The sequence below is a fragment of the Falco punctatus genome, assembly GCF_963210335.1.
Source record: "Falco punctatus genome assembly, chromosome: 19".
NCBI lineage: Eukaryota > Metazoa > Chordata > Aves > Falconiformes > Falconidae > Falco > Falco punctatus.
The window spans coordinates 3,510,064-3,521,347 of NC_137599.1; the positions used below are offsets into that span (position 1 = coordinate 3,510,064).

At 65.9% G+C, this 11,284-nt stretch overlaps 3 protein-coding genes across 9 annotated transcripts in view; all 3 read left to right on the forward strand.

Moving 5' to 3' along the window:
• The window catches only part of ATP6V0A1 (ATPase H+ transporting V0 subunit a1), a 30,534-nt gene extending 27,513 nt beyond the window's left edge, over positions 1-3,021 (forward strand). For all 6 annotated transcript variants that reach the window (XM_080369158.1, XM_080369157.1, XM_080369153.1 and 3 more), the window contains one exon: positions 1,345-3,021. In XM_080369158.1, coding sequence (XP_080225284.1) covers positions 1,345-1,438 — 94 coding nt within the window. In that variant the 3' untranslated portion in view covers positions 1,439-3,021. The remainder of the gene's footprint in view (positions 1-1,344) is intronic.
• Positions 3,022-4,646: 1,625 nt separating this feature from the next.
• On the forward strand, positions 4,647-8,425 carry NAGLU (N-acetyl-alpha-glucosaminidase). The gene is made up of 6 exons (XM_080369170.1): positions 4,647-5,128; positions 5,263-5,410; positions 5,483-5,629; positions 5,788-5,873; positions 6,124-6,380; positions 6,596-8,425. The coding sequence occupies exons 1-6, from the start codon at positions 4,722-4,724 to the stop codon at positions 7,810-7,812; spliced, it is 2,262 nt and encodes a 753-aa protein (XP_080225296.1). The 5' UTR covers positions 4,647-4,721; the 3' UTR covers positions 7,813-8,425.
• A 417-nt stretch (positions 8,426-8,842) lies between these two features.
• On the forward strand, positions 8,843-11,161 carry HSD17B1 (hydroxysteroid 17-beta dehydrogenase 1). Of its 2 annotated transcripts, XM_080369227.1 has the most exons (6): positions 8,843-9,072; positions 9,212-9,379; positions 9,666-9,845; positions 9,945-10,038; positions 10,161-10,344; positions 10,446-11,161. In XM_080369227.1, exons 1-6 carry the CDS (start codon positions 8,976-8,978, stop codon positions 10,620-10,622), a joined length of 900 nt encoding a protein of 299 aa, XP_080225353.1. In that variant the 5' UTR covers positions 8,843-8,975; the 3' UTR covers positions 10,623-11,161. The 2 variants fall into 2 exon arrangements, with proteins under 2 accessions (XP_080225353.1, XP_080225352.1); XM_080369226.1 differs by having other exon boundaries at positions 10,161-11,161.
• The last annotated feature ends 123 nt before the right edge of the window (positions 11,162-11,284 follow it).

The window sequence follows — 11,284 nt, forward strand, 5'->3', positions numbered from 1 at the left end:
TTTGTTAAATGAACTTTTTTGCTAGTTCCCTAACTTTGTAACAACCTTTCGCCCAGCTTGGAGGCATCCAGTTGTGGCCAGTTGTAACTGAGTGTATCCAAAAGGAGCTTTCAGATGTCAGGGCCAGCTGGAACAGTTAATCATGAGGGTTAAAATTTCATTTACAGTGGGTTCTGTGTGACTCAGATGCCCAACCCTCTGCCTCTTATTTCCCTTTGCTTACAGAATAGTTACTTAGTCACAGGATACTTATGAAGATTATCAGGGTTCCTGAAAAACTGGAGCGTGTTGGCAAGGAGCCCTTCCTCCCACACGGAAAATCCTGCTCATCCTAGGGATTCCTCCGCAGGGAAGTCTGTGTAGCTGCATGAACAGGCAGCAGAAGATAGGAGCAGAAAGCTGGTTTTTTTCTGAACATTTCCCTCCTGAGCTCTGTTGGGAAATCGCTTTCTGCCAGCTAAAATACCAGCAGCTCTGGAGTTTGCCATCATTCCTGATTTGGAAAAAAATAATTCAAGTCTCTCTTCATGTGCTTCATAAAAATCCTTCTCCAGAATTGTGTTAAATTGCTCTACAATTTGCTGTCGCTTGATTCCTGCAGAGGCTTCTTTTGGGGGGGGGGGGGGGGGGGTGTTGGGTTTGTTTGTTTTTTGTTTGGTTTTTTTTTTTCAGTGGATCACGCAATGGAAAGTGTTTCTCATGAGGCTCATGAAACACTGTGCTTGTTTTTACTGTGAATCATGGGATTATTTTTTTCTTTCCCTATTTGGCTGTTGCTGACCATTGGACAGTTCGCTAGAATAATTCTTTTTTTAAACTGAGTTTATTAGGGGAAGCAGGCAAACAAGGCTAAGCTAATGTTCAGCTGGAGGCAACAAGCACATCTCTAGCTCAGCAGGAGTAGTCATGTGGGGATAAACCAAATATGCTTAAGTAAATAAACAGAAGTAGCTGACGGAGGAAGCCTGAGCACAGCATCACGCGGTTCAGGTTTGTTCTAACTAAAACGTGAACCTTAGTAATGAGATCTTAGAGGCGAGGCTCAGTGCTCCTAGGTGTTTCTAAGTGATGTTGTAGTTGGGGAGTTCATCCTCTTTCTGTTGCTCTTTTTTTGCCCGTAGGGGTGGGATCGAAGTACCTGGGCAGTTCTGCTCTGCTACAGAAACGTCAAACAAAAATGTAGGGTTTGTGCCAAAAGATAACGCTACGTTATAATACCACTTTTTCTCCTTAAAGCTTTATTTTTCTCTAGTCAATCATACTTTTAATGGAGTTCTTGCTAATTGCTAACTCGTCTCTGAGAGCTGCCTCTTTAATGAACACTTACTCTTCCCTCTCTTGCAGGATTGAGTTCCAGAACAAGTTCTACACTGGCACTGGGTTCAAGTTTCTCCCTTTCTCCTTTGATATCATCCGTGAGGGGAGGTTTGACGACTAAAGGTCCCTCTGCTCGAGCAGTGTTAAACATCGTGTGTCCGTGGCTAGCCCTCTCCCATGTGTGTGAGTTGCATGTAATCCTCCCATAGCGAAAATAACTTATTGCAGCACCCTCGAATGTTACCGTGGCATTTCAAAGCCAAAAAGCTTGGACATTCTCGGGTAATGAGTGACACTGGATCAAAGAAACTTCTCATTCCTTAAGTTTACCACTGAAGATACTAAGTGCATGAAGTGTCTGAGTTTTTGGTGTGTAGTTCTCGTGTAGTGAATTCCCTGGCAGGCTCATCGGGGCAGCGTGAAAGAAGTGCAGCCGTGGCTGAGTGGGTGGACAGGCTCGTGGAGGAAAGGTGTAACAGCTTCCGCCTGCGCAAAGCTTGCCACTTGGGAAGAGATTTTTTTTTTTTTTTTGGAGAAAGTTTTACATGTGGATCCTATCTATGTGTCTCTGCCTCTGATCACACAGGTGACGAGCAGTGGGGCAGCTGATAAACCAGGGCATGCTTCTCCTACCTCCAGGGCTTCCACATGTGCCACGTTTTAATCTGACAAAACCAATGTCTCATCCTGAGCGGGGATTCAGCTCCTCAAACTCTGGCTGGGGCTTGAGGAGCTGATACGAAGGACTTGAGCCTCAGCTGAGTCTTGGCAGCTGTTTGCTCCAGTGATGGGAAACACCTTGTCCTTGCAAGAAAGGTCTTCTCCTTCCTCCCAGGAGCAGAGATGCTCCTTTAACTGTGCACCTGCCCACTTGCATCCCAGGCAAAGCCCCGTGTCTGGCAGTGAAGGCTCATTCCACCCCTTGTTTCTGCAGGCAGTGGTGGGCGCGGGGGGCTCGGCTGCTGCCTGGGGTGAGACGGAGGAGGGACGAGCTGCGGTGCAAACTGTTGTCTGACCCAGCGGAGCTCCGTAGGTCTCTTGTGTGAAGCCCTGAGGCTGCAGAGCCCTGGAGGCACATCCAGATGGTGCCCACGTAGACTTGGCATCGGTGGTGGCAGCTTTTGCAAAGGTGGAGGTACCGGTGACCTGTGTTGTCACGTATGCTCAGGGTGTGTCTGAGGAGCCCTTTAGGGGAGCACAGAGGCAGAGTCCAAAATAGTCCCACGGCACTGGAATCCCAGTGGTGTTTCTACGTGGTGGCTGCTGCTGCTTTTTCTCCGGTGCAAGATGTGAATAATTTCTTGCCCTCCTCAACTTGATGTATCTGTAGGAGCAGTAGGGGGGGGGGGGGGTGTTAGTGCTGTGTGTAACTGTTGTGTTTAATTCTCGCCGTTGATCTGCAGTATTTGTGTACAAGTGGATTAGAGCTATAACGAGAATCGCTGTAACCTGGCATGGAGGAGGAGGCGCCACGCAGTGCAGGGCTGTTGAAAATGAAGTGGGAAGGGTGGTGCAGGGAGCGCAGGGATGGCTGTGCCGCGCGTGGAAGGTTCTGGGTAAGGGTGGTGGTTACAGGCTGTTTACCGAGGTGTTTGCAGGGCAAAAGAGGAAATCAAAACATGTTGGTGGGGTGCAACAGGGTCTGCTGCTCCCAGGAAATGCATTGCCCACAGTCATTGTATAAATTAAATGAACTGCACAACACACGCTGTGGCCTTTTCTCTGCTTCCCCCGTGCTCTCCCAAGGGGGGTCCCTGGTACCCCCCCTGCCTGGGGGGAGCTGGGACCTTTTCCTGCCCTGGGATCCCGTAGGGTGGGATGGGCAGAGCTGGTTTGTAAAACGGGACCGTGTGCCCATGTCTCGGTGCTCATGGAGCCCTGGCTGACATCCCAAGCAGGGGGGGCTGAGTGGGGGGGGTCTGTCCAGCCCCACAGGTTCCAGCCTGCCCCGCTAAACCTGTAACTGAGTGGAACGAGGGCTTGTGCCGGAGGAAAAACTACGGCTTGATGAAACCCGGGGGGGTGTGGGTGCCCCCCCCCCCAGGGCTACTGGGGCAAATGTGCTCTGCCTGCTGCCCCACTCCCAGCATCACAAGCCGTGGGGCGACCCCCCCCCCCCCTCCTTGGAACCCACTCCCCACCGAGGAGGGCTGTGTTTGCTTAGCCCTTTCCTGCAGGGCTGGGGGCTGCCCGGGGGGGGGGCGTTTCTGCGTGTTTTGCAGCTACAGACCGGGGTTTCCCGGCTCCTGCTGCCCCGGGTGGGGGGGTGGGGAGCCGCCCAGCCTGCCCCTTGCCCTCCCGCGCCCCTCGCATGGGGACCCGGCCCCCCCGCCGGTGCCAGCTGTGTGCAGGGGCTGCGCTCCCCTTTGCCCCGCTGCCCTGCACCGCCCCCGCCGGCAATCGCGGAGTCCCGGCCCGTTTCCGTGGCAGGCCCCGCCGCAGGGGGGTGGGGGGGGCTGGAGCCCCGGGGGTGGGGGGATCCCCGTTCGTCCCTCCCTTCCCGCAGCTGGGTTCTGCCCCGGGAATGCCCAGGCAGCCCCCCCGGCAGCTGGGAGAGCCCCTGCGGCAGCCCCTGCCCCCCCGAGGGGTCCATCCTCTGTGCCCCCGCAGCAGCGTTGGGGCCCGGCTGCGCTGCGGTGCGTTGGGGTCCCCGAGGGACCCTGCCCAGGGCGGGCGAGCACTGGGGCCGTCTGCCCGGCAGCCCCCGGGCGCGACACAGCCGCGGAGGTGCCCGGAGCTGGGGTGCAGCCTCCCCGGGGGTTTGCGCCCCCCTCGGGGTCCCTCCCGACCCTCCGGGGGTCCCTCCCGCCCCCCGAGGGTCTGCGCCCCCCCACCCCCTCCGGCAGCATGGGCTAGTCTCCCCCCGCCTCCGCCCCGGGGCTCGGGGGCAGCCGGAGCGGGGCTTTGTGCCGGGTCCCGGGGGCTGCGGGAAGAGCTGGGCCGCTCCCCCGCCTCGGGGCCCCGGCGGGCGCCTGTGCCCGGTGTGGCAGCGCCCCCTCCAGGCCGGAGCGGGCGCCCCCCCGGGGGAGGGGGCGGGTACTGGTCCGTACCGGGGGCCCGGAGCCGGCGGATGCTCCGAGACTTCGCGGCCCGGTTGGCCTCGCGGGTGGAAAACGTGATACGAAAACAGACCAGAGGCACCGGTGTCCGGTGCCGGCCCTGGTCCTGGTCCTGGTCCCAGCCCCGGTCCCGGCGCCCCGCAGCCCCGGCGGCGCTTAGCCCCGCGGGGAGCCGGAGGCGGCGGAGCCGGGCCGCGCTCGGTACGTCCGCTCCGAGGGGGCGGTCCCGCCCACTCCCCGCCCACTCCCCGCCCACTCCCCGCCCACTCCCCGCCCACTCCCCCGGTACCGGCTCGGCCCCGCCCCGCCCTGCCCCGATTGGCGGCGCCAGGGCTGGGAGCGGCGATGGCGGCGCGGCCGGGACCGGGGTCGGGGCCGGGGCCGGGCCTGGCGCTGCTGCTGCTGCTGCCGGTGCTGGCGGCGGCGCGGGCGGGCGCGGGGGACGCGCGGCAGGCGGCGGCGGTGCGGGCGCTGGCGCGGCGGCTGCTGGGCCCGCGGGCCGGGGCCGTGGCGTTGACGGTGGAGGCGGCGCTGGCGGCGGGTGGCCCCGACACCTACCGGCTGCGCTCCCCGCCCGGCGCCGCCGTGGCCGTGGCCGTGACGGGCTCCAGCGGGGTAGCGGCGGCCGCCGGGCTCTACCGGTACCTGCGCGACTTCTGCGGCTGCCACCTCTCGTGGTCCGGGGCGCAGCTCCGCCTGCCCGACCCGCTGCCGCGGCTGCGGGCCGAGATCCGCGCCACCGCCCCCGGCAGGTAACGGGGCCGCGGCGGGGCGGGCGGGCACCGGGCCGGGCGCGCCTCACGCCTCGTTAGCCCGGGACAAGGCGCCTTTGCGTAACGGGAGCGGGGGGGGCGCAGCCCGCAGCCTCCCGCCCGCTCCCCCCCAGGTTCCGCTTCTACCAGAACGCCTGCGCCCAGAGCTACTCCTACGCCTGGTGGGACTGGGCGCGCTGGGAGCGGGAGATCGACTGGATGGCGCTGAGCGGCATCAACCTGGCCCCGGCCTTCGCGGGGCAGGAGGCGGCCTGGCAGCGGGTTGAGTATCGGGGGCCCCGGGCACGGGCAGGGCGGCCGGGGGAGCACGGCTGAGCCCCCCGCCCCGCGCAGGTGTTCCGCTCCCTGGGCCTCAACCAGACCGAGATCGACGCCTACTTCACCGGACCCGCGTTCCTGGCCTGGAACCGCATGGGCAACCTGCGCGGCTGGGCAGGGCCGCTGCCACCCGCCTGGCACCTCAAGCAGCTCTACCTGCAGGTACCGGGGGCACCGGGGGCTGCCCGCCCACCCCGGGCAGGCCCACGCCACCCCCTGCCCGAGGGGCCCCGCTCCCTTCCCCAGCCGCTGGCGGGGGGCTCCTCGTGGGGAGCTGGGGGCTCCCCTCCCCCCGCTCCCTCCCTCCCTCTCTCCCCCAGTACCGGATCGTGGAGAGGATGCGCTCGCTGGGGATGATCACGGTGCTGCCGGCCTTCGCAGGCCACGTGCCCCAGGGGATCCTTCGGTGGGTGCAGCCCCGAGTGCACACAGACCCCCCAGGGCAGGGCAGCCCTGGCTGCAGCCCCCTCCCCAGTATTTCAGCCCCGGACCCTTCCCACACTCCCACCTCCAGCCTGTGCCGGCTGCACCTGGGGCCAGCGCAGCTCCTGCCCCTCCTGTGCCGGTGCCAGCTGCCCCGGGAGGCTGCCCCTGTCCCTGCAGGGCCATGGTGGTCCCATCCTGCTCCTTACACCCATCTCTGCCCTCTGGCGCAGGGTCTTCCCACACGTGAATGCCACTCGCCTTGGGGGCTGGAGCCACTTCGACTGCACCTACTCATGCACCTACCTGCTGGACCCGGAGGACCCCATGTTCCAGGTGATCGGGACCCTCTTCCTGAAGGAGCTGATCAAGGAGTTTGGCACGGACCACATCTACAGCGCTGACACCTTCAACGAGATGACGCCCCTCTCCTCGGACCCTGCCTATCTCTCGAGGGTCAGCAAGGCCGTCTTCAGGTCGATGACGGGAGGTGGGTCACCATGCGATGCCAGCCCGGTCGGGGGGCTCTAGGTGGGGATGGTTGTGGGGGAGGGAGGCGGCTGTGGGCCCTGCGTGAGCACCGATCGGCAGACCCCATTGGTGCCGGACCCTCGAAGCCCCCTCTAAGAGGGGTGGTTGGTGGCCCTGGGGCTTCGCGGGGCACCTGCCTGGTGGGACCTTCACCTTGTGCACCTCCGTCCCCAGCTGACCCCGAGGCGCAGTGGCTGATGCAGGGATGGCTCTTCCAGCACCAGCCCGACTTCTGGCAGCCGGCGCAGGTGCGGGCCCTGCTGCACGGCGTGCCCCTCGGCAGGATGATTGTTCTCGACCTCTTTGCCGAGTCCAAGCCTGTCTACCAGTGGACGGAGTCCTTCTACGGGCAGCCCTTCATCTGGTGCATGCTGCACAACTTCGGGGGCAATCATGGCCTCTTTGGCACCATGGAGGCCATCAACCACGGCCCCTTCGCGGCTCGCCGCTTCCCCAACTCCACCATGGTGGGCACCGGGCTGGTGCCCGAGGGCATCGAGCAGAACGACATGGTGTACGAGCTGATGAACGAGCTGGGCTGGCGCCAGGAGCCTCTCGACCTCCCCAGCTGGGTGACCCGCTACGCTGAGCGCCGCTACGGTGCCCCGAATGCCGCCGCGGCCAGTGCCTGGCGTCTGCTCCTGCGCAGCGTGTACAACTGCACCGGCGTCTGCGTCAACCATAACCGCAGCCCGCTGGTGCGCCGGCCCTCCCTGCACATGGACACGGAGCTGTGGTACAACGCCAGCGACGTGTACGAGGCCTGGCGCCTGCTGCTGAGCGCCAGCGCGGAGCTGGGCTCCAGCCCCACCTTCCGCTATGACCTGGTGGACGTCACGCGGCAGGCGGCTCAGCAGCTGGTGGGTGACTATTACCTGAGCATCCGCCAGGCCTTCCAGAGCCACGCGCTGCCGGAGCTGCTGACGGCCGGCGGCGTGCTGGTATACGACCTGCTGCCGGAGCTGGACAGCCTCCTCTCCAGCCACAGCCTCTTCCTGCTGGGCCGCTGGCTGGAGAGCGCCCGCTCCGTGGCCACCAGCGACCGGGAGGCTGAGCAGTACGAGCTGAACGCCCGGAACCAGGTGACGCTCTGGGGTCCCAGCGGGAACATCCTGGACTACGCCAACAAGCAGCTGGGGGGGCTGGTGCTGGACTACTATGGCGTGCGCTGGAGCCTCTTCGTCTCTGCCCTGGTGGAGAGCCTCAACTCGGGCAGCCCCTTCCACCAGGACCAGTTCAACCAGGCTGTCTTCCAGGTGGAAAGAGGCTTCGTCTACAACAAGAAGCGCTACCCAGCCGTGCCGACCGGGGACACGGTGGAGATCTCCAGGAAGCTGTTCCTCAAGTATTACCCCAGCGCCCTGTGGCGCAGCCGGGCTGGGCCGGCGTGACTCCAGGCTGTGCTGCCCGAGCCTCCCCGGGGAGCGAGAGCAGAGACCCCCGCGCCCTCCTGCGTCCAGGCCCCCGCAGCTCCTGGCCTGACGGCTGCGTCCTGGCTGTGCTGGAACGAAGGCGCAGAGCCCCGCTGGCCCCCAGCCAGCATGGACCTGCCGTCTCCCCTGCGCGGGCAGGATACATCCCGAGGGGGGCTGGCGACTGGGTGGGGGACAGGCTCTGCCCCAGGGAACCATCCTGCTCTGTGCTCTGTGCTCAGCCCTGCCTGACGGCCCTGAGCCTGTCCCTGGGAAAGCTGGGCTGCGTGAGCCCTGACAGGGGGGTTCTGCGGTCCCAGCGCTCCCAGCTGGAAGCTCGGCGGGAGCTGGGATGGGGCACACGTGTGTCCATGCCGCAGGGCCCTGGCTGGCTGACGGATGAAGCAGCTGGGGAGCTGGCAGCAGGGGAGGGGGGGGCAGAGCAGCCCCCTCCCCCAGGGGAAGCAGGCAACTGGCCTCACCCCTGGTGAGGTCCTGTGCCTCCCTGCGCTGGGCACTCCCTGCCCCATGGACCCCAGTGCCTGTGGGGACCCGCCACCGCCCGGCCCCGGCCACGCTTCGTGCCTTTTGTATGGAAAGGGACTTTGCTGAGCTTTCTGCGGTGGTGCTGGGGCCGCGCTCCCCGGGCCGGGGTCCTCTGGGCCTTCCCCCCACCCCCGCCCCAGCTGGGGCTCGGGCAGAGCCTGGCCGTGGTGCCACTCGCCTGCGGTGCTGCTCGCCTGCAGAGCAATTAAAATCCTGGCCGCTGAGCGCTTTTATCCCACGTGTGTCTGTCTCCTCTCCCCAGCATGGGACTTGTGCAAAACGGGGGGCAGAGGAGCAGGAAAAATGCGCTGCCGGCCACGTGCCAGCAGCCGGGGTACCTGGCACGGTGCAGCACAGCTGGTGCTGGGCCTGGCTGGTGCCAACCCCCGGGGCTGCAGCTCCCCTTGGCTCCGTGGGGTCTTTATCGCGGCAGCTGCGCGAGCATCAAGGCGCAGGGAGCCCCAAGCGTGGGCAGGGAGGCGGGTGGAAGGGCCTTGAGATAAGGCGGCAGACACAACACCCGTGGCGTGGGGCGGGGGGACCCTCCCTCCCAGCCCTCTTAAACGCGCAGCCCCTCCGGCCGGCACTGCCTGCCCATGGAGAAAACCACGGTGCTGATCACCGGCTGCTCCTCGGGCATCGGCCTGGGGCTGGCCGCGCACCTGGCGGCCGACACCGCTCGCCGGTTCAAAGGTAAAGGGGTGACGCTGCGCCGGGAGGGGCCGGCACCCCCGGGGGGTCTCCCAGGGCCAGGTAGCACCTCGCCATGGGCAGCTGGTGCCGGTACCGGCCAAGCAGCTCGGTGGCACCGGTGCCCTGCTTTGTCCCCCAGTGTATGCCACCATGCGCGACCTGGCCAAGGGCGAGCGGCTGCTGGAGCGCCTCGGGGGCCACTGCCCCGACACGCTGGAGGTCCTGCAGCTCGATGTCACCGACCCGCGCTCGCTGGCGGCTGCCGCGCAGCAGGTGCAGGGGCAGGGGCAGCGGCTGGATGTGCTGGGTACGGCTCTTGCCAGTGTCCCCACCGTGCCCAAGGTGGCTGGGGGGGGGTCTCTCCAGGGGTTGCTGACCCTCCCCATCGTACCAGTAGCAGATGCTGGATGACGGGAGGTGCCGGCAGCCCTGGGGCTGGGATGGGGGATGTTCAGCAGGGCAGGGGTGCAGGAGCTGAGCTTGTGGGTGCTGAGGGTCGCTGGCCCGTCGGCAGGGAAGGGCCCCTGGTGCCAGGGGTGCCGGAGAGCGTGGGGGGGCTGCGGTGCCTGGCTCACCGGTGCTGTGCCTGGCAGTCTGCAACGCGGGGGTGGGACTGATGGGCCCCCTGGAGACCTGCTCTGACCAAGCCATGAAGACCATCTTTGAGGTGAACCTCTTTGGGGCCATCCGCACCATCCAGGCGTTCCTGCCCGCCATGAAACGCCGCAGGGCCGGCCGGATCATCGTCTCCAGCAGCATCGGGGGGCTGCAAGGTGGGACCTGACCCTGCTGTGGCAGGACCCCCCCGGCACCCTGTGGCACCAGGAGCTGCGGGGAAGGGACCCAGCACTCAGGGTGCGGCTCTGCCCCAGGGTTGCCCTTCAACTCGGTGTACTGCGCCAGCAAGTTTGCGGTGGAGGGGCTGTGCGAGAGCCTGGCCATCGTCCTGCGGCCCTTCAACATCCAGTGAGTGCCGGCAGCGCCGCGGGGGGCTGTGCCCCTGCCCGCCCAGCACCGGGACGGAGGGATGCTGGGGGGGGGGGGGCTACCACAGCGGCTCAGAGCTGCCACCCCGCTCCCCCTCGCAGCCTGACGCTGGTGGAGTGTGGACCCGTCAACACCAGCTTCCTGGCCAACCTGCAGCGCCCAGAGCCCGAGGGCAGCGAGCTGCAGGGCCTGGATGCTGAGACCCGGGGTCTGTACCTGCGGTACCTGCAGCACTGCCGGAGTCTCTTCCAGGACAGGGCCCAGGAGGTGGAGGATGTCCTGCAGGTCAGTCCCTGGGGGCGAGGGGCTCAGCGAGGGGTCTGTGCCCGGGGAGGGGGGCTGCAGGGCCGTGCTGGGCACGGGTCTGACCCCTCTGCCGTGCCAAGGTGTTCCTGGAGGCCATCGGCACCCCCTGCCCGCCGCTGCGCTGCGTCACCACCCAGCTCTTCGCCCCGCTCCGGCGCCTGAGGGTGGCCAGCCCCGACGGCTCCGCGTACCTGCGGGCCATGCACGACCTCGTGTTCGGCCACGGCGGCGGCGAGGCCGGCGGGGCCCGGCCCTGAGCCACCAGCATCAGGGGAGCCCCGGAGCCCCAGCCCCGTAACCCTGGGGGGTCCCCTGCCTCCACTCCAGGGTCGGGCCGTGCTCCTCGGCTGGGGGGGAGCAGCCCCCTGCCTGCCGCCAATAAAGCCCTTTGCAGCCACACAGCTCCCGGCCCGTCCCTCCCGTCGAGCAGCGCTGCCCGGGGGCTACCGGGGGTTCAGCCCGGTCCCGGGGGTTCCCCCACTCCCGCTCAGGGGTCTGGCTGCTCTCCATGGGGCTGGCGAGTGCCGTGCCGGGGGGGGGGTTGGTCCCCAGCAAGTCCTCTGCAGCCGCACGGCTCCCGGCCCATCCCTCCGTCGAGCAGCGCTGCCTGGGGGTCTGCCACGGGTTCAGCCCGGTCCCGGGGGGGTCCCCTTGTCTCTGCTCCGGGGTCCCCGGGGTCCGGCCGCGCTGCTCGGGGCTGGCGGGGGCTGTGCCGAGGGGGTCGGTCCCCAGCAAGCCCTTTGCAGCCGCACGGCTTCGGGCCGTCTCTCCCGTCGAGCTGCGCCGCCCGGGGGGGTCCCGGGGGTTCAGACCGGCCCCGGGGATCCCCTTGTCTCCGCCCCGGGGTCCGGCCGCGCCCCGCGGGGCTGCGGGTGCCGTGCCGGGGGGCGGGTACGGGGGGGGCCGGCTCTGTCCGCCC

Excerpts from the sequence above, each read along its gene's own strand:
- NAGLU (XM_080369170.1), top strand. The coding sequence starts at position 4,722 with ATGGCGGCGCGGCCGGGACCGGGGTCGGGGCCGGGGCCGGGCCTGGCG. Across the intron at positions 5,129-5,262 it reads CGCGCCACCGCCCCCGGCAG|GTTCCGCTTCTACCAGAACG; the intron begins GTAACGGGGCCG and ends GCTCCCCCCCAG. Across the intron at positions 5,411-5,482 it reads AGGAGGCGGCCTGGCAGCGG|GTGTTCCGCTCCCTGGGCCT; the intron begins GTTGAGTATCGG and ends CGCCCCGCGCAG.
- HSD17B1 (XM_080369226.1), top strand. The coding sequence starts at position 8,976 with ATGGAGAAAACCACGGTGCTGATCACCGGCTGCTCCTCGGGCATCGGC. Across the intron at positions 9,380-9,665 it reads GCAGCGGCTGGATGTGCTGG|TCTGCAACGCGGGGGTGGGA; the intron begins GTACGGCTCTTG and ends TGTGCCTGGCAG. Across the intron at positions 10,039-10,160 it reads CTGCGGCCCTTCAACATCCA|CCTGACGCTGGTGGAGTGTG; the intron begins GTGAGTGCCGGC and ends TCCCCCTCGCAG.